At 33.6% G+C, this 26,890-nt stretch overlaps 3 protein-coding genes across 3 annotated transcripts in view; 1 reads left to right on the forward strand and 2 right to left on the reverse strand.

The window, feature by feature from the left end:
- Positions 1-25,446, forward strand: part of LOC105332964 (serine-threonine kinase receptor-associated protein) — a 182,838-nt gene extending 157,392 nt beyond the window's left edge. The window contains exons 2-8 of the mRNA XM_034476938.2: positions 18,232-18,360; positions 18,638-18,773; positions 19,866-20,020; positions 20,699-20,801; positions 21,991-22,128; positions 23,846-23,982; positions 24,603-25,446. Of these exons, the coding sequence (XP_034332829.1) occupies positions 18,246-18,360; positions 18,638-18,773; positions 19,866-20,020; positions 20,699-20,801; positions 21,991-22,128; positions 23,846-23,982; positions 24,603-24,802 (984 nt within the window). The 5' untranslated portion in view covers positions 18,232-18,245 and the 3' untranslated portion in view covers positions 24,803-25,446. The remainder of the gene's footprint in view (positions 1-18,231; positions 18,361-18,637; positions 18,774-19,865; positions 20,021-20,698; positions 20,802-21,990; positions 22,129-23,845; positions 23,983-24,602) is intronic.
- LOC105343053 (uncharacterized protein C6orf118) lies at positions 85-5,536 on the reverse strand. The gene is made up of 8 exons (XM_011450212.4): positions 5,389-5,536; positions 3,647-4,449; positions 2,935-3,063; positions 2,399-2,586; positions 1,821-1,879; positions 1,407-1,597; positions 1,035-1,150; positions 85-635 (listed from the first exon to the last, which is right to left on the reverse strand). The coding sequence occupies exons 2-8, from the start codon at positions 4,421-4,423 to the stop codon at positions 512-514; spliced, it is 1,584 nt and encodes a 527-aa protein (XP_011448514.2). The 5' UTR covers positions 4,424-4,449; positions 5,389-5,536; the 3' UTR covers positions 85-511.
- On the reverse strand, positions 6,748-15,660 carry LOC105343052 (myb-like protein X). Its single transcript, XM_011450211.4, has 5 exons — positions 15,578-15,660; positions 14,619-14,738; positions 14,124-14,234; positions 12,171-12,355; positions 6,748-11,683 (listed from the first exon to the last, which is right to left on the reverse strand). The coding sequence occupies exons 2-5, from the start codon at positions 14,712-14,714 to the stop codon at positions 7,114-7,116; spliced, it is 4,962 nt and encodes a 1,653-aa protein (XP_011448513.2). The 5' UTR covers positions 14,715-14,738; positions 15,578-15,660; the 3' UTR covers positions 6,748-7,113.
- Positions 25,447-26,890: the final 1,444 nt, after the last annotated feature.

A 26,890-nucleotide genomic window follows, 5' to 3' on the forward strand; every position in this document is an offset into this window, starting at 1 on the left:
TAGTGGAAGCTGACATGAGTTCTTTTGTTTCAAAATTCTAATCGTGTATCATTGTTCACTTATGAATCACAGAAGAGATTTGAATCAAAGTTAAATGATAATTTATTAAATTATATTATAACAACATACATCAACATTCAATAAAATCCAATAGACATGCAGTGCATCGCAGTTTTCTTTAATTAACAAAATATTATAAACGGTAGACATAGGTTCAGTAATAATCAACGTCTTGATTCAATTAACATATCTCTCTACATATCACATGGTTTTGACAATGGACGGATGCTTAATACTTTTAAGGTTAAATTAAAAGTTTTATTTCACAACAGATATATTTTCTTTACTTCAACTTAGTAAAGAAAGAATATGTCAAAGAAGACACAAAAATTTGATATGAAATTGAACTGTCTGCTACTGTAATTTAAAATGAGAAACCTCCCTGTGATTGCGCAATACACAAGGAAACGCCCACTGATATTGCGCAATACATGTGTACATGCCCAGGTCACTAGGAGATATACCAGTTCCATTTGCTTTCGTCATCATCATCATCATCACTCTCTGTGGTGCCGTTCTTTTCATTGGGCATGTGCGGCAGACCTTTGCGAGAATTGACCTTCCTCCAAATGCGCCTGAAGAAAAGTGAATACTTTTAATAGAAGATCAAGACTTTGCTATAAAGTTACATATAACTTGGAAATTAAAAAATATAAAATTATATAAAAGAATGTGAAAAATTTTAATGCAATGTATATGAAATGCTAATCATGTGAAATTTTTTACATGTACTTTGTACAGTACAGTAGGTATTCAACTATTGAAATAATTTCAGCGAGATTTTACATGAAACAGTCGTTTGCTTTCTACAAGAATCAAATTCATTGCATATTCATTGGCAAACAGTCATGTAACATTAGACACACATTAAAAGGGAGGCTACAGCTGCAAAACTGTGTAAAAATATACATGTATTCATGTATAAAACCAAGATCAACATATGTATGAATTATAAGACTTCCTGGCTCCCCTACCTTGCATCTCTCTCGCTAGTGTCAGCATCCTGAATGGCTTCCCTTAGATCAGTCTCCATCTCCGATATACTTCTCTCCAGGTACTCATTCTGTTTAAGAAGTTTCTGTACCTCCACCTTTAAAATAAATCAAAAGTGTTAAAAGAGGTGCCATAGAGGAGTCACTGATAATTAGTGTGTGGAATTTCAAATTTTTCTTTAGTAAAATAATTTTTTTAAAATTCAAAATAAGAACGATGATCTTGTCGATTGTGACTAAACAGAGGAATTCAGCTTTTCCGACTTGTTTACTAGCATTAATTCACTACCAATTACCGGTGCATATTCAATGACTGTATATAATTAAGTTGGAAGAAAAAAACAAAATTGGTACCTCTGTTTCTTTAATACACTGCTCCAGATGATTGCAGACAGTGAGCGGCACATACTCCTCTCTGAGTTTGGTTCGAAGCGCATTCAGATCATCTAGTTTCTCCAGGATCAGGGCTTTGACGTGTTCTATTTCATCGGCCAGTTCTGCCATAGGTTCTTCATGGTACGTACTTGCCAGCTGAACCCGTGGTTCTGGAAATATGGAGTCAATCAAATTCATTATTATTCGAATCATATATGATACATAAAAAATGCTCTTGAATATTTATACTAGTCAGCATCATCAGGAATATAGATTCTGAGTTTATGATAGAAATTCTGAGGTACATAAATATCAACCTACAATACACTCGATCTAATACTTGTATTAAACAAAATAATATCTGTATGAAAAGGGGGAAAGAGGGAAATATACCTGGCTCAGTAGGTTCTCTAGATAACAGTTCTTCTTCCTCAAGCAATTCTTTCCTCAACCTGAAAAGTCCAAGAGCAATGTACTATTATAACATCAACTGCTATTGGTAACCCACAGGCACCTGACGTTATAAATTTTACTCATAATAAAAATAAATACCCTATACCTAATAATACATGCATTATTAGGTATAGGGTATCTATTTTTATCGAAAGAAAAATGTATAATGTTTGGTGTGTAATAACCTTTAAATTCATGGAGAAAATTTTTTGCTGTAAAATGACTGTATACTCCAGTCCTATGTCACTTTTAAAATGATGTTTATAATTAACCATGTCCAACCGGTTGAAAAATATTTTCATAAAAAATTTAAGCATAAATTTCTATGGTTGTTTGAAGCTCGATTCTCTGTTTAATTTTTTAGCAACTTTAAAAATAAAATTATTTCTTCAATAACACCCACTGACTCAAAATTTAAACAAAGAGTCCAAATAGGGAAGAAATAAACACTTTTTTTTACAGGTGATCTTATTGCATGTTGTAAATTTGTAACATATGTTTAATACATAGACAAGCACCTTTCATTATTTTCCAGCAATGACTTGGCCTTCTCCTCCAGCGTGGAGACCTTGTTCTCAACTTCCTGTAGCTCCTGGGGTCGTGACGTCCCGCGATACAACATCAGCTCCGCCTGGGTCCGCAGCTTCTTGGTATGGTCAGGTGACTGCTGGTCAAGCAACTTGGAGATGTAATTGTCGTATTCCATCTGAAAACAACATAGTCCAGGAGGAAAAAATCTTTAGTTTTTAAGGCCAACATTTTTAAAAAATTTAATGCAGCATGCAGATAATTTTTTTTAAATTAAAAGATTTGGAAAGGGAAATAATTCAATTTTACAAAATGAAAATTGAGATACAATGTACATGCCAATATAGTAATAAAAACAATGTACCACCATTAGAACATTGCCTGATCTATTAGAGTAATTTAAGCACTGATTTTTCTTGGCTAAAGATACAGCAAGTAAATTGATAACATGGTTAATTTTCTCATTTAACAACATTCAAATAAATCTCTACATGCAGTTTTTATTTCAATCTTCTAACAACTTTACCTTTATGCTTTTTAATATGTATGTAAATGTAGGACTCTCTTCAATCAAATCCTCTAATACGTTGCTATAGACTTGAAGTTTGTGAAAGTTGGGACGGTCATCACCAATGAAGTTGAGGGCATCCAGCTCCTATTAAAATGAAGAACAACTGACAGATTCCTCAACCATTATCAATATTCTAATCGCTAATTATTAATAAGAACAAAATTTATTATACACAGATTAATAGAATAATTATTATAGAATTATTAGAATGTATTAGAACACAGGTGTACATGACATCTTCAAAATCCTCACATCCATGTGATGCATAAATCATGTTAATCAGCATCATGTTCAAGTTTTCAAATAAAATCGCTTGACTGATAATTAAATTCAGTTTTTATAATGTTTTTACTTTTAAATTCCTAGTTCCAGAAAGGAATGATCTAACTTTAATAGATGACAATTTCACCACAAAAGAGTTGAAAACAGAGTTCTGTGCCATCATTTTAATAATCTTTGGAGCTACTTTTGTTGGATTTCATGTTTTTAAAGGTTTGTTGGAATGTAATTCTGAGGGTAATTAAGTCATAATAATTCATGGGTGAGGGGTATATCCATAAAATCCACAAAAAACTAAGCCATCAAAAAATCAAATGATGCCACTGCATTTTTACATTCATTATATAAATAACTGATAGAAGCCAACTAGTAATATTAAGATGAATACCTCTTCTAATCTTTTTTCTAGATGTCTAACAGCCCTCACGGCAGACAGAACATTCTGCTCTGAAGCATCCTCCATTCCGATGACTTGACTCTCCATTGACTTCATTTTCCTATACTGGTCCCTTTTAGTAACCCCGATATGATGCGTTGGAAGAAACTGATGTCTGAATGTGTAAAGATTGTCTATGTTCAGACTTTTCTGAATGTCTTCCATCACATCATAGTCTTCCCCTTCCTCTTCCATAGGAGGAAGCCTCTTTGACTGACCACTACCCCCTGGCAACATAATCTCCTCCGCCTTCAGCTCTTCCACTAAGACACCATCTTGGAGTTCTGTGTAGACAGACTTTTTCGAGGCGGCACTTGGATTTCTCTTGGTCGACTCTGGCCTATCATCAATAGTCCCTATCGTACTTACGGGTGTCTTAATGTTTTTGTATCGAATTTGCGGTGCCATGTTTATCTCACTATTGTACAGCGGAACACTGCCCGTGGTACCTACACTAAAGTCATACAAAGTGTCTTTCATTTTAGTATCCTTAGTGTTTGTTGACTTCCTCACAGGGGGGTTTGGTACGGTGCTTTTTTCAACAAGAGAGATTCTCTTTCCCTTTCCAGCTGTCCACTTGCTGCTTCCCCATGATGAGGGAGGTTTGTATAAATAGGACTCATTTAAATGTCCTCCCGCGTAGGAATGAATGTCATCTTTTTGAACACCCTCCACATCATTTAGCAGCTGTTTAAGCTGCTTCCGTGAGGTAAAATTAAATGCTGTCATTATTTTCTATTTTAAATCTCTGTCAACTGAAAATTAAAATGAAAAGAAATCAATTTTGGATGATGCATAAAATTAAATGAATAACATGAACATAAAGAAAACAAATTTTGATGATGCATAAAATTACATTTATGGTTTAAGCAAAAATATTTTTGTACCTCTTCTTTCACTTTATTCATTTATTTTCTAGCAATAATTTTCAAACAAAAAATAATTTTGCTTTATCACTTAATATAAAAATGATTTTAAAACTGAACCGTGTGTAATAGACATACAATCAAACGTATACTCTCTTCTCATTATATCGCGGGTTCCGTTGTATCGCGGTATGTTCCAAAAAGTAGGATTAAAGTTTTTTTCCGTGATTTTCCATAAGGAATTCATGCACCAACTTCAGGATGAGTGCAAAGAAGGTTGTCAAATATATCGGCAAATAAAATTTTTCTCACAATAAATTTTTTTCCGGAGAGAAAGCAAGTTCAAAAGTCCACAATGTATCTGATGAAAAAAACTAAATAAAAATCTTAATAGAATTTATATTTCATTCCATAGCCAGTTTAAGTGACTTTGCTTTCATGAAGAATCGTATTTTATTTTAAAAAAATAAAAACTGTCCATTATAACCAAACCAGGTTACCAAATTTCCAATGCCGCGATACAATGGAACTCTCTAATTTTGAAGGTGAATAAGACTTGTGATTTAAAAATAGCACACAAAATAAACTAAGTAAGTTGGGAAATTGATGTTCCTCAGAAAAGCTAGTCTAATACAAGCTTTTTTAAACAGCACTAATGACCTGTGAAAATGATAACTTGGTATATCTTTTTTTAGGGAAAAAAATAAGTACCGCGATATTATGAGACACTAGTATACATTGTTATCACCCAGTGCGAGCAGAGGAAATTCGAACGTGTTCGTTGTTTTTCTTCAATATTTTGTTTCCCAAAAAATAAAATAAACTTACCTGTAACACAGCTGACAAATACCATTCCAATTAAGATAACTGATGTATTCAATACATCTGTGGGCGTTTAACTGACATGCAAGAGGTGGGGGACTCCATTTTTTTGTTTAAAGTAGTTATGGAGACAAAGAAGAGTTCTTTAACGGTAGGTAACTCTGATTATGAAAAAAATTACGCGCTTGAAAAATGTATGGAAAATTGTAAATTAATTTAAAATACATTATATATTTACTGATCAATTGATAATTTGTTTATAAAATTGATGTAACGATAATATTAATTTAATTTATAACTATTATATATAACAATGTTGTAACATTAGATATTGCCCTGCCACTAAAAAGGGTTCTGCTGTCATATTTCACATTCACAGGCGCTTTTTTTCTGTGAAAAAAAATAAATAAAATAAAATTCATCCTCAAAATAACAATCATAATAATGGGAGCCTAATCGCAAAATCAAGTCAACCCTCCCCTCTCCGATAGCAAATCTTGGATTTTTTTCCGCCGGGGGGGGGGGGTAAGTGCACTTATACATGTATATTGTCTGTCCCGTCAGATCGGTTAACTGGACCCACAACTATCCTTTAATTTTCAATTATACATGTAGGTAATGTGTAAGGGATTTTTTTTTTTTACTTTGGATACATAATTTTAGGGATTTTATCATTGTTATATTACTTCGTCAACACAGGGACCAAGTCCGTTTTAACATTAATTTCAATGTAACCATAAATTATTTATGGTTACGTTGAAATTAATGTTAAAACGGGCTTGGCCCCTGTATTGGTCAATAGCAACTTTTGTATCACCCTACTACACACATGTTACCCGAATAAGATTTTTTCTCCTATCTTAGGTCACTTACCTATCGGTGCAGAAAATTAATGAGATTTTTCTATAAAAAAGTATATAATAAAGCATATGGTAAATTTTTCTCTCTCTTTTGTCATAATGTTTAACATGTGTACAAATATAAAACGGCAAGAGTTTGTCTTGCCAAGAAAGTGTGGACAAACTCATGCAAATCGGTTGTAAATCCCAAGTTTGACTTCTGACCTTCAGAATAGTATTATCCTCTTGTCACAAGTAGGTATGTACGACCATTCTGATCTCAACTGATCTAATATACAGAGGTACAGACTTGGGTAAAGATAGATGCACTAGTGTCTATCCATGACTAGGCCTTAACACATTCTTCAAGTCATAAAAGATTGTCCATTTAAAAAAAAAGTTCTGATGACTCAATAAAATTTTATATCCAGGAACTCTGGGATATGACATAGCAGTTTCAAATTACATGTTCAGGTGAAGTTATACTGAGTTTTTTTTAGATCTATATAAAATACTATGAAGACCATTTTCACTTCGAACACAATTTTAATAGCAATTCCAGTATTCTTCATTTTGACCTGATTGGTTTTCTTTCGCTCAATATATATATACCTTGTAAAATAAATACAATATGTGTTAGCATAGATATACAAATTTTTTAACAAAAAACCCAAAAAATAAAAAAACATATTATAATACATGTATAAAGATACAAATCTTCATATCTACACTCTTTTTCAAAATATTATAGAAATGTTCTAATTTTTTGTTTAGCACATTTTCATTCAATAAATATTGGTGTTTAACAAGTCTCGGTAATCCTTCTGAAGGAGTGGCATAAAAAACAGTATAAAACGGTCTTTTTAAAACAATAACACCTATAAACTCTGAATCACTTCCTTCTGGTCGCAGGGTCATGTCCTTCACGCGTCGACCTCGCTGATTCCCTATGTACAGACCTGGCGTTCGAGTCAACCAGACCTGATCGATAGCTTGAATTTCTGTCTGATTTTGTATCTGAACGGGACCTGGAATTCTCCGAATCTCGAAATCTCTCTAGCCTAGCTGATTTCACCTCTGCACTGCTGAGATGACTTCTAGGGTATTTCTCTGGTTCTTTTGAGTCCCTGGACTCCCTCCGATATCTAGTTGTTGCTGAAGATCTAGTTGTTGCTGAAGACTTAGAGTCAGAATTCCTGTCATCCATTCTGCTACCATTGCTGGAGATTGAGGGCCTTTCTTTAGACTTTTCTCTGCTGCTTCTTCTGCCACTGGAAGTTGTTGGCATTTCTTTTGATTTTTCTCTGCTTCTTCTACCAATGTTGGAAATTGGGGGCCTTTCTTTAGACTTTTCTCTGCTGCCTCTACTGCCACTGGAATTTGAAGGCCTTTCTTTGGATCTACCGTCTCTTTGTTTCCTATCCTCCTTTGAGTCATATTTCCTCCTGGAATCTCTTCTCGGTGTTCTAACTGACCTGTCTGTTTCAGAGGTATTTCTTCTTCGTGGTTTATCAACTTCTATCCTTTCTCTCTCCTTTGAGCCAGACTTTGACCTACTTCCTGAAGAACGACCACTTCTATTGCGAGACCTTCCATCTTTTACATTTTGATCTCTTTCTGTTTTTTCTTTTCCAAATACAAACTTTTCCATATCTAAATTATTTTCAGTGTCAGAGGAATGCACTTCACCTTCCTCTGCTTCACTGTCCTGCAGCGTCAATACATCACTCTCATGGATGTCCGCAACATCCGTTTCCATCTCCTCCACTAAAGATGAAGACCTCAACCCCTGCTCTCCTTCCTCTGTCTCAGAATTTTTCTCAAAGGACTGCCTTCTGACATCGATTCCATCCCTGGCTCGAAGCGAAACAGCTCCATTCAGATCAAGCTGACTCTCTTCATCGAAAAACTCAGTTATACTCTCAGTTTCAGTTAGCAAGTCCCTGCATACATTTAGCTTCTGTAGCCCAACTTCTGATGGTTTAAAACTGCATAATGATTGAACTTTTTCTTCTTGAGTTTGTTTCTTAGGTGAGTTCCTTTTTATGTGTGAAACCAGATTTGTTGGTTGTTCAGTCTTTAGGTCATTTTGAGATCTTGTAACACTCACATTGCTTTCAGGGCTTGCATCATTCTGTTTGCTCTCTATCACAGATTCCATAGAACTCTCAATACACACAGTTTTCTTCTCTTCAATCTTTTTCAGTATACTGCTGCGAATGAAGTCAATGGACACAAGGGAACTTTGCTCTTTTGTCTTTAAAACTGATATGTTTGACTCTGTAGGTTCAGTGCAGGACTTTACACTATTTTTTAAGCTTGCAGTGGAGGTTTTTTCATCCCTGGACTCTACTGTGCTTTGAATTGTAGTTTGTACTGATGGAACAACTTCCAATTCCATAGGTTCACACAAAGGTTGACAGACATCTCCTGATATAGTGGAGTATTGTTTTGACTCTGGACTAGAAATTTTGTCTGTTGTTTGAATGAGAGAGGTAGATTCCTTTGATTCTTGCTTTTTATTCCCTGAGCTAATGGTTGCTGAATCTTCACACTTCCTTACTCTATCTTCAATGTGATCTTCCGAAGATGTTTCCCTTTGCTCAATGAGAGGTTGTGCACCCTTCTCTACAGAAACTCTCTCCATACTTCTCTTCTCTCTCTCAACTTTAGAATGATCACTTGTTGCATATTGAGCTGACTCGGGTTTTCTACCTTCTCTTTCACTTTCTTTTTTATCAATTTTAGATATTGAAGTTTTCTCATCTAATTGAGATATCGACACCATTTCTGATGGGTCCCTACACACAGTTTGATTCTGATGTTCTTCAGTAGTCGTTCTCTGCTTTTCAGAATTTAATTCAAAGTTTGGACATTCAGAAACCAGCACGTCCCTGTCTTTTACCTCTGCAATAGTTGCACTCTCTTTCCTTTCACTTTGTTCTTCAGTAGTCATTCTCTGCTTTTCAGAATTTAATTCAAAGTTTGAACATTCAGAAACCAGCAGGTCCCTGTCTTTTAATACCTCTTCAGCAGTTGCACTTTCTTTCTTCTGACTGCCATGTTTTGGAACAATCTTCAAATCCTCCTTTGCATATTTCCTTTTTAACTGGCTAAGGAACTCACGATCGGCGTCGTATTCCTTCTTGGACAGGCTGTTCTTTGGAACAGATTTCTTTTCTGCTTTCAAAGATTCTGACTTCAGAACAATTTTTGTTCCTTTAGATGATGTGTATACATTCTCCTTTACAGAAACTGGCTTGGTATTCTCAAACACACTCTCTGAAAAAACATTTTTGGATCCAAGTGGAAGTTTGAGAACCGCCTTAGAAAATGCTGGCTCATTGTCTCTCTTCTTATCCACATTGGACCTTTTATCCACATTGGACCTTTTATCCACACTGGACCTTTTCTCCCTTGTACTGCTTTTCTTCTCAGTCTTCTTATCCACAGTAGAGGAATATTTAGATGTACTTCTGGAAGAACTTGCTCTTCTTTCACACTCTTTTGATTTCTTTTCCACGTCATGTTTTGCTATGCTAATACCTTCACTTAAACTATCTTCATTTCCAAGTAAGTCTTTTATTTCTTTATCGGACACATGGAGTTTAACATCAAAACAGCTCAAGCTACCATCCTGAGCATCAGGTACACTCGATGTGTAACCTTCAGCATTCTTATTCTCATCCCTTTCACTGGCAACATTATCTTTCAATACATGTTCATCATACTTTTCATTGTAAATGTCTCTACAGTTTTCATCCATTGATATCAACTCTTCTATAAAAACAGAAGATACGTCTTTGTCACCTGAAACATTTTGAGTACTGATTGGACATTTAAAAACCGACGTTGGATTTTCATCACACCTATTTGTTTCTCTGTCTCTGTTACTATGGATTCCTTTTTTGACCTCTGCATATGGAGATATGACATCCGCACCTTTTTCTTTGGCTTTCATCGGGTCCTTTCCACTACAATAGTCCGACTCACCAGTCAACGCTTCGACTTCATTGTTGGATGCCCCACGATACTTGCTAATTTTTTCTTCATTCACCCTCACCATAGCCTCCTCAACACTTGAAATCATCATTGCATTTCTATTTTCGATAGGCTTATGACTTGCTTTTGGAGTCAAAGGTTTCTTCTCAGTCCATTCTGTTTGCCGTAACATTTCATCCTTTTCACTGACCTTTGAACTTAACATTGGTTCATTAAAAGCATTGTCAGCAATGGTTTCCTGAGAATTTTTTAAGCTATCTGTATTGACCTTTGACCAAACCTCATCAATTCTGGATGAACCCACTGAATCTGGTTTCACAGATAATGGTTTTCTTCCAGATGTTGAAAATCCTTTTTCTTTGCGAGAATCAGGAGTGTCCAACCTGCTTTTCTTGGCACTTTTTGAATCCCTGTTTTCTTTGATTTCTTTGTCCGGGGATGAATCTTTACTACTTTCTTTGGATCCCTGCCTTTTATTTCTACTAAGTTTACACCTCAAATCTTTTATCCCAGTTTCATCTTTTCGCCTCGAGTCTTTTACAACATCACCACGATCACATTTATTTCTAGAGGATTCTGTTCCTTCACCAGACTTTCTTTGCTGCCGTGTAGGCCGTCTCTCTTTCCTTCTGTTCTCTTCTTTGTCCTGACTCCGTCTTTCCTTTCGTTCCGATTCCTTTCTCTCAGAATATCTTCCATGCCTTTCTTTATCACCACCTTCTTTCTCTATCCTTTTCCTGCTGGGAGAAGACTGTTGAGGTCTATGTTTTGTTTTTGGAGACAAGTGTTCACTTTCTTTTGATGTGGTTTTCACATCGGCAACCACAGCTCTATGTAATGATTCCTCCTTAGGATCTTTCTTCACATTTTTTTGATTGTCAATTAAACCCTTCATACTAATTTCACTTTCTTTGTGGACTAATGAGTCTTCAGTTGTGCCGACTTCACTAGGTTTACTCGGCTTTTCATTGCATTGTGTCACTGTCACATTGAAAGACTGATGGTCAGATTCTGAATTAACTAAACTAACCCCTGAAAAGTCTTTCTCAATCACAGAGTTCGAAAGATCCTTTGCATTTCTTTTAAACTCATTAGATCTCCTGTTCCTCAAGTCTTTGATGCTTTTTTCCACTAGTTTTCTAGCAGATATCAAACCGTCACGTGACTTCTCGGAGTGAAACTGAACACCATGATAAGAAGAACTCGGTTCTGTTGCTTTGTGGCTGGACTCTTCTTTCTTAGATCTCTTCTTGGAGTTGTCTCTCGAGTCTTCCCAAGAACTCAGACATTTTCTTTTTCTGGGAGATTTCCGGGTCTCTGGTCTTTGCTGTGTGTCTTTCTTTGCACTCAGACTGGCACTGTGTCCATTACTCCTTGTGTGGCCTTCTTCTTTGGCCAATTCACTGACCGGTTCTTGACAGTTGGGTTTCCGCCATTGTCTTTTGTAATTTGGCTTCTTCCTATAAGTAAAAACATGATTCTAATGAAAGGGCTCTGGAGTTGGAATACTAGTAGATATTTTACACATATACAACTTTATATTTTCTAAAAAAACATGAATCTATTACAGCCATTTTCTATTCTATATAAAAATATTAACCTTATATTCAGCATTTGCTTTGCAAAAGTCATGCACAATAGAATGTTTATTCTTTATGTTTAAAAAATACATTTCTTTTTGTTACCCGTACATGTAGAATATAGTTCTACTTTTTAAATAATTTTAATGATCAAAAGCAATACATGTATATCAATCTAGGTAACTGCAAAGTTTTTCATCAGAATTGAAAAAGGACAAAATTTAGCTTTAATTTCACTGTACAGATACGAACAGTCAAATACAGCTACTGAGACTAAATAATTGCTTTTAGTTTTGGATAAGAGAGTTGTTAAATATATATCTACAGAAGTATACCTATACTGGTGTGTACTGTGGTTAACTTTTACCTGAGTTCCTCTATCTGAGAATCCTTTCTCTGGAGCTCTGCTTTAGCAGTGACGTATAACAGGGAGATGTTTTTCTCCAGGGTCTGACATTTCTCTAAGTAGAATGCCTCCTGCTTTTTGGCTGCTTCCAGTCGTCTCTCCAAATCACTGATGGTGTCCAAAGCAGCCTTGTATTTTTCATTTAACTGGAAAGAAAAATTGTGATAAAGGTAATCTTCATTACATGTACCGGTATATATAATACCTGATTATCATAGTCTATATCTGGTGTAGCTTCTAACACGTTAATTAAAAGGTAAAATAAAGTGTTTGACTCCATGTAATGACGTTTTAGCATCATCTTTGTATATAAGTTCTCTGCTTTGAATTTCTTTACTGACTAGACCAATTTTTACTGTTATCAAAATTCAATAAAAATTGAAAACATTGCATTCAACATTAAGAGAGTTTGTTTTGCCTCGGACTAGAATGTCTTGACGTCATTGGATGAATCGCGCCATGTGATTGCCTTATAAATTTCTTTACACGGCAGGCGTCAAAATTTATACGGCAACATGACGGACGTAACGTTATTTGAGCTGATATATTACAAAAACGTTCAACCATATTTTAAATTTTTAAGCCCCAAAATATTAAGAGTGACCCCCCTTTGCCCGTGACGTAATATGATCATAATATATGATCATAATATGATCCTATATACAATGGCATCCAGGTTTGCACAGACGACTGACGAGAAAGGTGCAAAATTAGAGAATAGGCCTATGAATTTAATTGTTACATATTATCTTTTGTTTGTTTAACAGGGTTCGACATTAACCTTAGTCCGTTAGTCACAGACTAATTGATTTTGAGTCGGACTAACAAAATTTTTGTCTAATCAGTCCGGTTGGACTAATAAAAAAAATTGTGTAAATTATCGATGTTGCAAAGTCACTGCAATTGTCGACAACTTCCTGGAAAACGCTGACTTTATTTTTACAGTAAATTGATATATGATACATTTTGGTGATTATCAGATTATAGAGTTACCGAGTGAAAACAACAGAGGTATGCAGGATGTTATGGGTGATTTGATAATTTTTTTGCCCTAAGGGGATGTCTGAGAAAATAGGTAACGAGCACACATGTTCACAACAACCCTGGCTTCGATAGAGACGCTTCGGTGTAAAAAAAAAAATAAACGGAGATAGTGAATACGCAGCGTCTTGCTATGTACTGAATAGTACAATACAACCAAGCCAGTGATTAACCTGTAAGAAAAAACCATCAAAAAATTCCTTGTGATGTATGATACCAACCCCTTCTTACAAATTCTAATAAAAAAAAAACAGTGTTTTATATTAGACAAAATACGGATATGCATTTCATTTATTTTTGACGGGCAAATAAAATTGCCTGCGGACTAGTTAAAGTTAACAAACACTAGTCCGACAGGACTAATGCATAAAAAAGTTAGTGTCGACCCCTGTTTAATGTTTCATATCAAACTTTACGTCCTCGACAAAACAAAACACTTATTAGGTTTATTACTGACTGTTTACAGAAATTTGTGGTGTCAGTAAGATCCATAGAAGGCTCGGCTCCGCCTCGCCTTCTATGGACTTTACCGACCCCGCAAATTTCTGTAAACAGTCAGTAACAAACCTAATAAGTACCGTGGTAATATTATTGGCCAAGATAATATAAACCTACATGGACAGTCCAAATTTATGAGTGACATAAAAAAATTCAGACTTTGACCACACATCCTCAACATCTAGAAAATATCTTTATGCATAAAACAATAAATATTCAGAATGACCTTCATATAGTACAATGTAAATTTATTCTGACTGAATGAGATAGAGTGAGTCTTTCACATACTTACTTCATTTAAATGACATCATATCAAGTTTTTGATTATGAAGAGAGCTAGTTCATGCATGTAAGAGTCTAAATGTTTGTTTATACCTCCTGATGAGCGTTTTCCTGTTGTAAACCTTCATGGGTAATTAGGTCATCGTAAAGATCTAACGTTGTCAATCTACTGGTCTCATCAATGCTCGGAACAACTGGAGATTGCTGAAATAATCAAACAAAATATCATTTACATATATATACAATATATAAACAGTTAAATTTTGGTACATTTGAATGTTATATAGATAACAGTCACATCAATGCACCATGAATATATCATAGCAAAATGAAAGTCTAAACTTGTTCTATCATTATCTTGATATCTATCTTGAAATCTTGAAATATTCAGGCTTAGATAAACCAAAATTTTACTTGTGTTGTTATCAAATCAAGGTGATATGAAGGTTTGACTTTTAAATCTAAATCAATTTTCAATATGCATCTGACACCCAGTCAGTATTTTTCTCAGCCCTTTCTCCAAATCACCATGGAACAGTTTTCTTTGAAAATAGCTACATTATGTCTTGATAACTATTATCTGCATACCTTTTCTTGGCATGGAATTTGTTCGGGTGGACAAGCTTTATCCTCTAACAGATCGGCATACAGGTCAACAGAATCTTCCACATGTTGAACTTCCATGTCATATATATAGCACTAGGACCTCTGTTTTAAAAATAAAGAGCACATTCAAAACATTTATCGTTGCGTCTTATTTCTAGTGTGAGAGAGAATGAAATCCTCAATTTGAATATTTTAATAATATTAGATATTACATCCTTTAGAGAATTTATAAGGTTTGTACACTTGAGGAAGAGATGATATAATAAGAATCAGCCTGTATAATAATGAGATGTTTACTTTAAGCATGACTGGTACATGTGGTATTGAAACATATTTATATTTTTAAATATACAAACAATTTATCAGTTTTCTAAAAGACTTTGAATTATGACTCCTTCAAAAATCTTGTGGGGTCTGTTCTATATATATATACTGTTTTATTATAGTAAGAATCCTCATCGTTTACATTGGCGTAAAAACAATAACGAAAATGTGAAATATGATTTCTTTCCAATTATTTTCTTCTAGTATTCTTTGTACATTCTGTAAGGTATGGGATTAATCAAAATCAAAGACAGCTTTTAACGAATTCAATGTAGCATAATTTATAGACCAAGAGGGTTCTCTCTCTAAATATGTTACAGTCTATATAGAATATATAATTTCTCTAAACGGTTCTGTATAAGTCAGTTTTAGCAGACGTTTTTATTTTCTTTATTTTCATTCCATGAAGTGTGAAATATAGATACCGCGCAGAGCTCAAGTTCAACCATGATACCAAATGCATCTGACAGTGATAGAGTGAAACATTGAAATTGGTTTTAAAAATGTTCTTATATCATAATCATATCCAAGATCAGTAAATTAAAGAGCTCACAATTATTGGTGTTGTGCAAATTATCGATGTAGTGGAATATAACACTGAAATTTTTAAAGCTTACATTTGTTTACATCCTCTATCACAATGCAATTTTGCCGCTATCGTGTTTAGAGTTTGCGCTTCCTCGGAACTCCTCTAATAAATACGGTTAGTATGAAAAACTCTTCACCGGATAGAATTGAATATGAATTTTTTTTGAAGTTGATATTTCTAAGGTATTTTCTGATGTCAAAAAATGAATATTTGTTTTTTTTTTCTTTTAAAGACAATCTGAAGTATTTTATTGATATCCAAAAGAGTTTTTAATGTGACTTTTTTTATATCATAAAAATGATAAATTAATGTATCCATTTTTTGAAATCGACCACTCAAATATTTTATATTAAAAACACATGCTGATACCGTAACGAAGATTATTCGATTTTCTTATTAAAAAACCCAAACATTTGTTAGTTTTTATGCAAATATACCGTATGTAAATCCCCATTCTTCCTCGTTCTTTATATAAAAGTAATTAAATATTGTTTCACTGTGATGTTTCCCAAAATTTGAATTTCAGTCATAAATTTCATCTTATCTGATATCCGAAAATTATATTTTTGAAATCAATAGTTCGATTGTTTGTATCAATAAATCAACGTTATAGTTTCTGGTATCAAAGAATAGATTTTTTATATCAGAAAATCATATTTAATTGTTATCAAGTAAAGTCAAGAAAGGACCGTCGGCATTGAAAGTTTCCACAAATGTGTGTCTTTATAAAGTCTGTGAATCTTCACTTGCAGTTGTACATGTATTGTTTCTTTACAACTATTAAGCTAACAGTTACTACATAATATGGATTAGTAAAATCATGCAAGGACATATACAATATATAGTTAAGGTAAAGTCAGTAAAGTTTAATCAAACAATTCGATCGCTTTCAACTTTATCTAAGTTTTAAGTTTGACTAAGTTATACACATTTTGATTAAAAATTGTGTTTAGAATCTATGCAAATACTTTCTTAACGATTTGTTGTCACACTAAAATATACTGTTTAACTCCAACATGTTTACTTAGTGTTCTAAACGTGTTTTAAAATAGTGTTTTAGAATTTTCCCCACACTTGTGAATTTCATAGGCGGATCCAGCAATTAATATGGAAAGCGGGGGGGGGGGGGGGGGGGGGTGTCCAATCGATGAAAATATGTAGTGTAAAATTCAATCTACATATGTAATTAAAATTAGACCTTTCATCTCGCTCTCTGTTATATATGGATACCGCTCGCCTTTCACGAGCGGTATCCATATATAACAGAGAGCGAGATGAAAGGTCTAATTTTAATTAGATTGTGTAAACTTAATATTCGTAAAAAATGAAGGACTTTTTGCATGTTATCCGTGCGTATACATATATCTCGTCACTACACGTATCATTCAAAGTTAGAGCCCACTGCGTTAAAGTCCTAACAATCCTTATTTACCCATTGTTGAACGTTTGGGTTTTGGTAAGGAAGAATTTAAATTCTAACCTTTATGAACAAGTCTCCAGCAATGAGATCATGCGTCTCTGACTTGCTAGAAAATTAAGATCACCAAAGAAACAAAACGACACTGCTTTAAATAATTTTAAGTACTTTTTTCATTATCAACATGTTTACTACGTGAAATAAATACACAATTCTGAAGGAGAGAACTTTACTTCGATAAAATATATCTATATCTGGGGGGGGGGGGGGGGGGGTCATCAGAAATAAATTACGGTCAGTTGTACGAAATTCTTGTAAGATGCGATTTTTAACCCATCATCAAAATATATGACTGGCGTCATGAGAAAAGGGCCCTTAAGGTCAAATTTTTACATTTTTTGTTTTTCATAAAATCCCTTCATTGTCATTTTTCATTTATGAAAATACATTGTACCAAACTTTTGCTTATAGCACACAATTTAACGATTTATGGATATTTTTGTGTTGCAATAGTTTAAAACATCTGTAACGTCAACGAGGAAATGTTGACGTCAAATGACTGATTCCGTATTATAGATATTTTTTTTTTATATAGAAATTATTGATCGGAATAATTGCCTTTAAGTAAGCATTTAAAGATTTTAAAAAGTTCATATGAAGGGGAGGTGGTTTGCCCCCCCCCCCCCTTGGAAAATATAAACTGTAACAACTCTATAAATAAACATTGAAACTTCCGATAATTGACAAGTTTTGGTTTTTTTTTTGGTTTTTGGTTTTTTTTACTTTATAAATTTTGTCTCAGTGATACCCCATCGTACATACATGTACGCAACCTCTTATTATAGACTAGAAATTCTCTGATACTCTGGAATAGCATGAATGATGTGTTTAATTCTATTTTAGAAGAACACCGTTATACTCAATTTGATTTAAATTGTGGTCTACGCACGCACATAATTCAGTATTATCAATTTCATGCACGTAACCATACATTATTTACATACATGTACGGCATCGTACGTATTTTGTGTGTGGGTTTTTTTATTTTATTAAATATGGATAGGCTAGCTAGACTTCCATCAAACATCTTGGCATGCAAAAAATATAATTTTTAAAATTATCAATGTGTTCTGTAGTATCCCTATGTGCAACTAAAAATAAAACACCTGCGATATTTGTACCTTGTCGGGCTTCAATCCGGAAAAATCCGAAGTAGATTATTTTATTTCTTCATAACCTTTTGTCAAGAGGCATTCCGAAGGTTGAGCTGGACGTCAACATGTCTGGATTGCGGCAAACACCGTTGACATGCAGTGGTCACACGCGTCCAGTGGTCCAGTTGGCCTTCAGTGATATAACACCTTTCGGTTACTTTCTAATTAGCGCTTGTAAAGGTATGACCTTTCAAATCTGGCCATAGTTTCTTCAAATGTTGAAACAATATGGACGGAATCGGTTTTTCCGAATTTCCTCTATATCTTTTTCCGAATTCACTGCCTATTCTTTACAGTTAAATGCTTTTTAACTAATTACTTTCATTCAGTTATGATGCTTGAGTTGTTAAACTTCATCATTTTAAGAAGGAGTCTGGAGAAAACAGTTTGAACTAATCAGCTGTCATGTGTAAAAGATTCCGGACTCATGGTATCATATTGTTTCTTTACATTGTAGATGGAAATCCAATGCTCCGTCAAGGTGATACAGGAGACTGGATCGGAACATTTAAAGGCCACAAAGGAGCTGTTTGGGGTGCTACTATTAACAGAGATGCCACAAGAGCAGCCACAGGAGCGGCGGACTTCTCAGCGTAAATACTCCCTTAAAAACTATCCTATGTCACATCATTGAAGTTTTTATACCACACAATGTTTATGGCAGGGGTAGTTAGTGTTTGTCATTTCCCCCTGTCTCTCTGTTCATTCATCAAACACACGCATAGGGTACATGTAGTTGCAAGTCTGTCCCCCTGGTCTGAAAAAATACAGTACCCCCAAAAATATACCAGTTTTGGACTAATTAACCTTATTTACACACAAATTCATGTGGAAAAACTTAGCACATGAAATTTTTCATGTAATTTACTAATGATATCATCTCTTTGTTTGCCTCAGACTTTCTCAAAAACACCTACATGACCTCAGAAAATGAAGTATATTAAATACATGTCGAAATCAAGAGCATTTTTACATGAAAGCAAATTGAAATTGCACCAGTGTCAATTCACTCTTTACGGCTGGTGATGGTGTTTTAAAGAATATCTGTAGTAAAATGTCCTAGGAATTTTTTGGAATCAAATATTTGTTCAGTCAAAAACTAGTGCAATTTTTGTGTGCTGTAAATTTCATTTTTTACAATGGGAGGCACCGTAGATCCAAGGTCGTCCATCTTAATTTTTTCAGACAATGAACTACAGAGGTATCATGATACAGACAAAATGATACTATACGTATCTTGATACTCTTGATGTGCTATAAAAGACAACAAACAATTAATCATACTCAGGCATTGTTTAATCTCCAACTTACAGTAATATAATTTATTTCCGCATATATTTTTCCTAAACAGCTGTGAAAATATCAGAACTTCAACATGGTCAGCATAAGGGAAAAATCCACTGTTGGTATCAATATCATTATTTCAACACTCTCGACTATTAAATTACATGTAGAATTATATTTCACTATTTAGCCAGTGTTTAACGATTGGAACAAATTAAAACAAAAAAAAGTGGTTTTTGGTTTTTTTTGCAAATTATGTTCACAACAAATCTCTTTCTTGCATTAAACCCCATGAAGATATCTTGTGCATGAAGAAAATTTGGTATTAGATTAAATGTTTTAAGCAAAGGATTAACAAAATATCATTTTTGTTTATCCTTTTTTTCATTATATCTACACAGCAAAATCTGGGATTCTTTGAGTGGAGAAGAGTTACATTCCTTTACACATAAGCACATTGTTAAATCAGTGGACTTTGATGAAGACGGCACCCAGCTCCTGACAGGAAGTAACGAAAAACTCTTACGGATATTTGATCTCAATCAGCCAGAAGCAGGTAAATGCATGTCATTGACGCTTTTGATACGTTTTGTTAGAATTAACAGATGGAAGCTTAAGATGGTAGATATAGAATATCTATGGAGATGAAAGTACAGAAATTATCCAAATGTAATTTTAAATTTTTCACATTGTACAATTTTAAGCATTAAAATGCATTTTAAAAGCTCTAAAACTTATAGATGTTAAAATTGTAAAAAAATAAATAAATAAATAAACCAACTGCCTGGTATTGAACTCCTGACCTGCTATTTAAAGGCTGATGCTTTGAATGCTGAGCACTATCCATCAGAATTGTAATTTTTGGTATAAAAGATATGCCAGGTTAATTTCAAAGTTTTTTTTTAAAGAAAGAATGTCTTTTACGTTCTTTCACAACTTAGTTTTATGGCAGTAAGAAAATAAAAATTTTTTTATCACAAAGCGAAAGGATGCGGGAATAAATAAGTAACTTTGGTTTCCATTCAGATCCCTTCATAACAAATAACAAAGGTACAAAATGTACCGGCCAACCTAACAATAAATTCTACAAGGTTGTTATCTTTATTTTTGAGCTTTAAAGATATGTTGAGTAAATCTTAAAATATTGTATTTTTTGTATTTCTGCATGTGTCAGGTTTTTTTTAATTAAAGTGTTCATCCATATATTATTTTAACAAAGGTTGTTTTCTTCCAGATGCCAAAGTAACTTTCAGTGGTCATGAACACAACATAAGAGCAGCAATATTCGCCCATTTTGACAAACAGATCATCAGTGCTTCAGATGATAAAACAGTCAGGTAACTGTTATAAATCTTAGGTGCTGTTAATGCATTACATTTACTGTAGATTCCTTATTTTACATGATACTTAATTACAAGATTCAGCTGTTTTCAAGCAAATTGTGAGAACATAAAATTGCGAATGCCAAATTTTGTTCATAGTTTCATGAAGTTTACATCTGTCCGAAAAATAAAATTGAGATTTAATTCATGAATTACGCTTATCACGATTTTACACGAATATTGATTCCTCGCATTTAAATAAGAATTTATAGTGGTGTGAACAGGATTTGGCAGGACTAGACTTGTCAGCAAGATAGTGTTAATTTGAGTTATACAATTTGTTAGACTTTATTCACATATATGCTTATGCAGGGCATTTTTCTATGTCCTTGATTTTGAAGGAGGCTGACGTACAAGAAAAAATTGGAAAGTACTGCCAATACCTGTACAGTATTGCATAGTTTGCGAAATATATATCTTGCTGGAAGCTGTTGAAAAACTTTTTTACAGGGTGTCCCAGAATATTGGATCCCATTTAGAATTGAATGAATGAAACTTTGGTCAAAACTTGTAAATTTTGGCACAAATGAAAAGATATCTTGTTTATTTTTCTCCAACAAAAATGTTCTGAAATAATCAAAACATGCCTTTCCTTTATTCATGATGTCATAAAATTGCATCATATTTTTTTTGATGAAATTGGTTTCATCCAAGATGAACTTGACAAGCAATAGATTCTACAAATATTGAGAATATTTGAGAAAATGGGATCTGTACAGTGGTTGTTGTGAGACTTGACATTGTCATTGATCAAACGGGGCATCATTTGGAGCAAACTCTTTAAATTTATTCTGTTTTTATAAACAGTGCTCAATTTGTGAAAAACTTATAAATGTTTGTGAAATTTTTTGAGTAAAAATTTAAATCATTAACATTTATTAAAATGCGTTTATTGTTTTAAAAAATAAATTTAATCAAAGATTATTGGAAGAGAAAATGTATTATATAATGTGCGACACCCTGTACACAATCTGTTTAGATGATGCTAAAGTGAGGATCGAAACAATGTACAATGTACTAGACAGTATTCCATTTAGATCCAGTGATGCAATTTTAGAACATCAAGAATTTTTGACTGGTAAGAAAATCATTGTGATGTCTTAACTCATTTTGATTTCTTTGAACCAATTTTTTTTGTTTTCAGAATTTGGGATGCAGTCAGTGGAAGTGAGATAAAGAAGCTGGAGTTCCCTGGAATTCCTAGCAGTTTAGAATTGTCAAAAGATGGACGAGTCTTGGTGATCACCCATGGCAACTGTACCAGCTTTTGGAATGCAGACAGGTACCAAACTATCCTTGTTGATGTTATAGAATGTGTTGTAAGTTTTTTATGTTGTAGGGTTTTTATGTTTTAGTTTTTTAAGTTGCTTTCCAATACAGCATGGAATGAATCAACTTTACACTGAGTAGGCGAAATGAATTTCTGAACTTACCAGTAATTCACACGCATGTAAAGAAAATCAATGCATGATTTAAATCATCAATTAACTGTATGAGTGTTTAAATCTCAGTAAAATACATCAAAATAATGTTCTTTTCAGTTAGTTTTAAAACTATTAATTTATGAAATGTTTACATTAAGCTGTCACTGTATAGTTAACAAAGTAGAGCAAAGCGTAATGTGTGTGCATATAATGAAGTTTGCGGAATCGGATGCCTCTTATGGACACAACTGTGATCAGCCAAAGCCGATCACAACATGCCTTTTACAAGTGATACCGGTATATGTTCAGCTTTAAAGGGGTTTTAAGAGCCTTAAAAGTAGTCTAGAACTTTTTAAAAATAAAAATAATCATTACGAAAGAATTATCTTGATTTGTTCAAAGAATGTTGAGCATATAAACTCTAGTTATACCAAGTCTAGTGTCAAAGAGACATATGAATTTTTGAAAACAGTCTTTATGAATTAAGAAATCAGAAAAAACATGTAGCTCTTCCTATTTTTTAACTTTGCTTGCAAAACAAGAAAGAATGTATTAGCTGTGCTGTCTGAAATATGCTGTGTATCATGCTGACCAGATATTTCTTGATTATCACTTAGTATACAAAACGCATTGAATCATTACATGTACATAGGAGACTTTTCCATGACTCATACAAACCTTTTATTTTTGAGCTTGTTTTTAAAAAAGCTTAGAACTATTTTAGCAAGACCTTGGATTTTTGCTAGGATGTAATTATTTTTTTTTTTGCATCAAAACAAATCAAAAATGACACTGCATGATTTCATGTGAAATATACACAGATTGCATAGTTTTATCTCAAAATTCCAACAAATCTTGTTGATTTCAGAGAGCCATGTCTGAGTGGCTAGCAATGATATAGACAGCCCTATGTCACATTGCTGTTCGACACCAACTTCCCAAAATCCAAGCTTTTGGTAAATGGAATCTACTGACAGTAAAACTCGTTTAGTACGAACACAGATATAGCAAAACCTCAGATAAAGCGAATTTTTTTTGAGTCCCCGGTGAAATCCACAACAAATCTTTGTAAAATTTTACAGTTATGACGAAGTAGGATATAACAAATTTACGAATATAGCGAACTGATTTTGACTCCCGTAGAGATGAATAATTACGAAATTTAATACTTTTAAACCGAATTTCTTTACAGTTTAAAAAATTTGCACTACTATTAAACATAATAGTTTGAATGAATTTATTTTCATATAAATTTTTCGACTCACAATCCAATCATTAAAGGTATCAAAGTAATGTATTTTTATTCTAAGCCTACATGTATATCAGCAAAAGTTATAGTATGGTGAAAGAAAACCTGTATAAAGTGAATTTCGTAGTTATTATTACGAATTTGTTATACAGATATAACGAATTACCGATATAACATGAATCTACAGGACCTTGTTGTTTTGATATTGGCTGCACCCTTTTGTAATGTTACCCATTCATCTATGAACAGAAATGGGATTGTAAGTATCGCAATAGACAGTGATTTTTACTCAATATAATTATGATGATGTTCTCTCTCCTTTGTAGGTATGAGAAGATCAAGGACTATATAGCTCCTACTCAAGTGAACTCGGCCTCTCTCCATGAAAATAAAAAAGTGTTTGTGTGTGGAGGGGAGGACTTCAAGATGTACAAGTTTGATTATGAAACGGGTGAAGAACTAGGTAAATACTAGTAGATCATTGAATTAGGCTATCAGCATTATGTTGCATCTATATATATGTAAACTAATAGAATTAAATTGCCTATATTTGTTAATTTATTTTAGAATTAAGAAAATGAGAATTTTATAAAATGGTAGTTAATAACTACCATTTTTATAATAACTGTTATTCAATCTCATCTGAATTACTTGAAAACTTATTATCTCATTGTCAATATTTTACAATAGATTTAGATTCAAGGGTTATTTGATTTTTCCGTTCAAGATTTTACATTCTAAACAATTAACTACAGGTCTGTAGCTCCCTGTCAAGTATAATTTTATAAATTATTCCTCTCCCAAAATAATCATACCTAATAGCGTAGTGCAATGAGTTTGAGCGTTAACTACGAATTTGTAAGTCATGAGTTGGAACCCTGCTTGTGTTTTTACAAAATTTACCTTTCCAAAAAATTTTAAAACATACTTTTTTTGGTGAAATACCGTAAAATGTGAAAATTCTAAACTGATGAAAGTACCTTAATTATAATGTACATATATCCACATTTTTATCGACAGGTGTTGCCTTAACCACCTTGATTAGGAACCTACATTATACATTTATTCATTTTTATCTTACAGAATCCTTCAAAGGTCACTTTGGTCCTGTGCACTGTGTGCGTTTTTCACCAGATGGGGAACTTTACGCCAGTGGAAGTGAAGACGGAACCCTCCGACTATGGCAGACCACAGTGGGCAAAACCTATGGCCTGTGGAAATGCGTGATGCCTGACGAATGTGTCAACAACACCGATTCTACTCCAGCGAAACCAGAGACCTAGTGGGCAGTGCATTGTTACATTAGGTTCTGGTTACAATTAAAGAAAAAAAAAATGAAAAAGTCAGAATATGGCCAACAGGATTGAGCGAGTTTGAGCATTTTGAGCGAGGTTTGAGCACTTTGGCCAGCAACAGTCAGGCATCAGCAACTCTTTGTTTCACAGCACCATGTTTACTGTATGTTGCAACACAACTTCCTGTTGCATGTTTTGCAATTTGAAATCAACCAGCTGTATCTCAAATTTCGAAATTTCAAGGTTACTAAAATTTCCAACAAATATTTTGAAACAGGGTCAGTTTCGTTAAGCTTTTGTATCTATTCAATGTTTATTTGTAAAATGAAATACAAGTGTAGAAGTTAAGATATATGTTGGAGGGGTGCAGCAAGCTTTGCAGAATTTAAAACATGACTGTCGGACTTCTTGAATGTCCATATGTATTAAATATTTTCTTGTTTGGACAACAAGAAAGCAAATGAACCAAAAAATCCTCATAAAAACTTCAACTTTGAAGCTCTGTACATTTGAATAAACATGATAAAATTGTAAGTAAAATATGATGTCTGTACATCATACCGAATTTTTAAAAAATGTATTTATATGATTCTTTGGTTTTTGGTGCTATCTCATTAAAGTACTTAGATAAATCTCTTGTTTGTTTGTTCATGTTATATTAAATTATCTGAGCAATAACTGAGCATATGCATTTTGTGTACAACTTTAAATTTACAGAACTTTTTATCATAGATAAATAGGCCCCAGAAACTCACTCTTTAGATAGATCCTCCATAGATAGTTGTTGGTTTTGCCTGGAATTTAAACCAAGTTTAAAAAAAAAAAGTCTATGGCATGTCATTTGTATGGCCATGACATACAGGTGTATACATGTACATGATATACACATGTAATGTTTGATGTGTCTGAATTTCATCCCTCTGTTCATATGGCACAATCTAAGTAGCCCAGTAAGCCCTCTGTTTATCTCAGATTTAGAAAAAAAAACGTTAAAGTTTTTTCCATCGAATTTCAAAGGATTAACATGGATTAGACAAATTTAACTGTGTCATAGGTTTGACCTTGGCCTTCTCTTTTGACATCTTTTTATCTTTTTTTTTTCGCTCAGCTTACTTTCAAAGACCATGATAAATATTTCTTCATCAAAACACAAAGAAATTAAGACAGAATTTTTAAAGTAGTTAATCAGTGTTCTAATTTCCTTGACCTGTCTCATAACTTTGACCCAACTTGCTTTAATTTTGCAACTAGTCATTTAAAAAAAACCCTGTTCATCCACAATTTTATGAGGCTTGAAAGGACGTTACATTTTAGTTCAGTGAGACAAAACCGGATAAAGCTTATGCTATACCCCTGCGATGGTGTTGATGTTTGGACCTGGTTAAAGTTTTCGGAGCAGGTTCTGTATCTAAGGTTTCTCTTGTCTTACTTTCTCCAGACTTGCATGGATGGTGCATCTGGACATGCTTATGGACTTAGACTTTAGAACAAATTTACACAAATTTCAGATGCTGGGTGAGGTTAAGGTATATTGAGCAGGTTTAAGTTTTTGGAGCAGGTGCCCTTTGAATCCTGCGAAATTGCTCCAACGTAACCCAGGTTATACGACTATAACTTGGGTAGATATTGAGTTGATTACAGACTTATAATTTAATTTTCTGCAATTTGCACTGCAAACTGAGTCTGTTTTACTTTTAAAAATGATATTAATCTGTTCAAAATTCATTCGTAACGTCAGTACGTTGGTCCATTGTGACGTGTAAATTTAACTAAATCTTTCTATCCAATCAAATGCCGCGTTACAACCAGAATTAAATTATATATTTTTATCTGTATTTTGTTTATTGTGTTCAATTTAATAAATGATATCGTAAAAATTTCATAAGAATATCAATCCACTGTATTATACTAGAATGCGCAATGAAAACTAAAGTCGGCCTCCTTAAGTTTGGTTTGGAACTTGTTGACCATCCAGACTTTACAAGTATCAATATCCCGAGCTCATCGATTTAATCCGAGTTTACTTTAGATATTTCAAAACGCCTCCAGTTGACCGCTCATCTATTTTGAAATATG

This window comes from Magallana gigas, chromosome 9 (genome assembly GCF_963853765.1).
Source record: "Magallana gigas chromosome 9, xbMagGiga1.1, whole genome shotgun sequence".
Lineage (NCBI taxonomy): Eukaryota > Metazoa > Mollusca > Bivalvia > Ostreida > Ostreidae > Magallana > Magallana gigas.

Bases quoted from the DNA above. Each gene is read 5' to 3' on its own strand.
- LOC105343052 (XM_011450211.4), bottom strand. From the start codon at position 14,714: ATGGAAGTTCAACATGTGGAAGATTCTGTTGACCTGTATGCCGATCTG. The intron at 14,235-14,618 runs GTATGCAGATAA...TGATTATTTCAG, and splicing joins AAATTCCATGCCAAGAAAAG to CAATCTCCAGTTGTTCCGAG. The intron at 11,684-12,170 runs GTAAAAGTTAAC...TTTTACTTATAG, and splicing joins TCTCAGATAGAGGAACTCAG to GAAGAAGCCAAATTACAAAA.
- LOC105343053 (XM_011450212.4), bottom strand. From the start codon at position 4,423: ATGACAGCATTTAATTTTACCTCACGGAAGCAGCTTAAACAGCTGCTA. The intron at 3,064-3,646 runs GTATTCATCTTA...TCATTTTAATAG, and splicing joins TAGAAAAAAGATTAGAAGAG to GAGCTGGATGCCCTCAACTT. The intron at 1,880-2,398 runs GTGCTTGTCTAT...TGGACTTTTCAG, and splicing joins TTGCTGGAAAATAATGAAAG to GTTGAGGAAAGAATTGCTTG.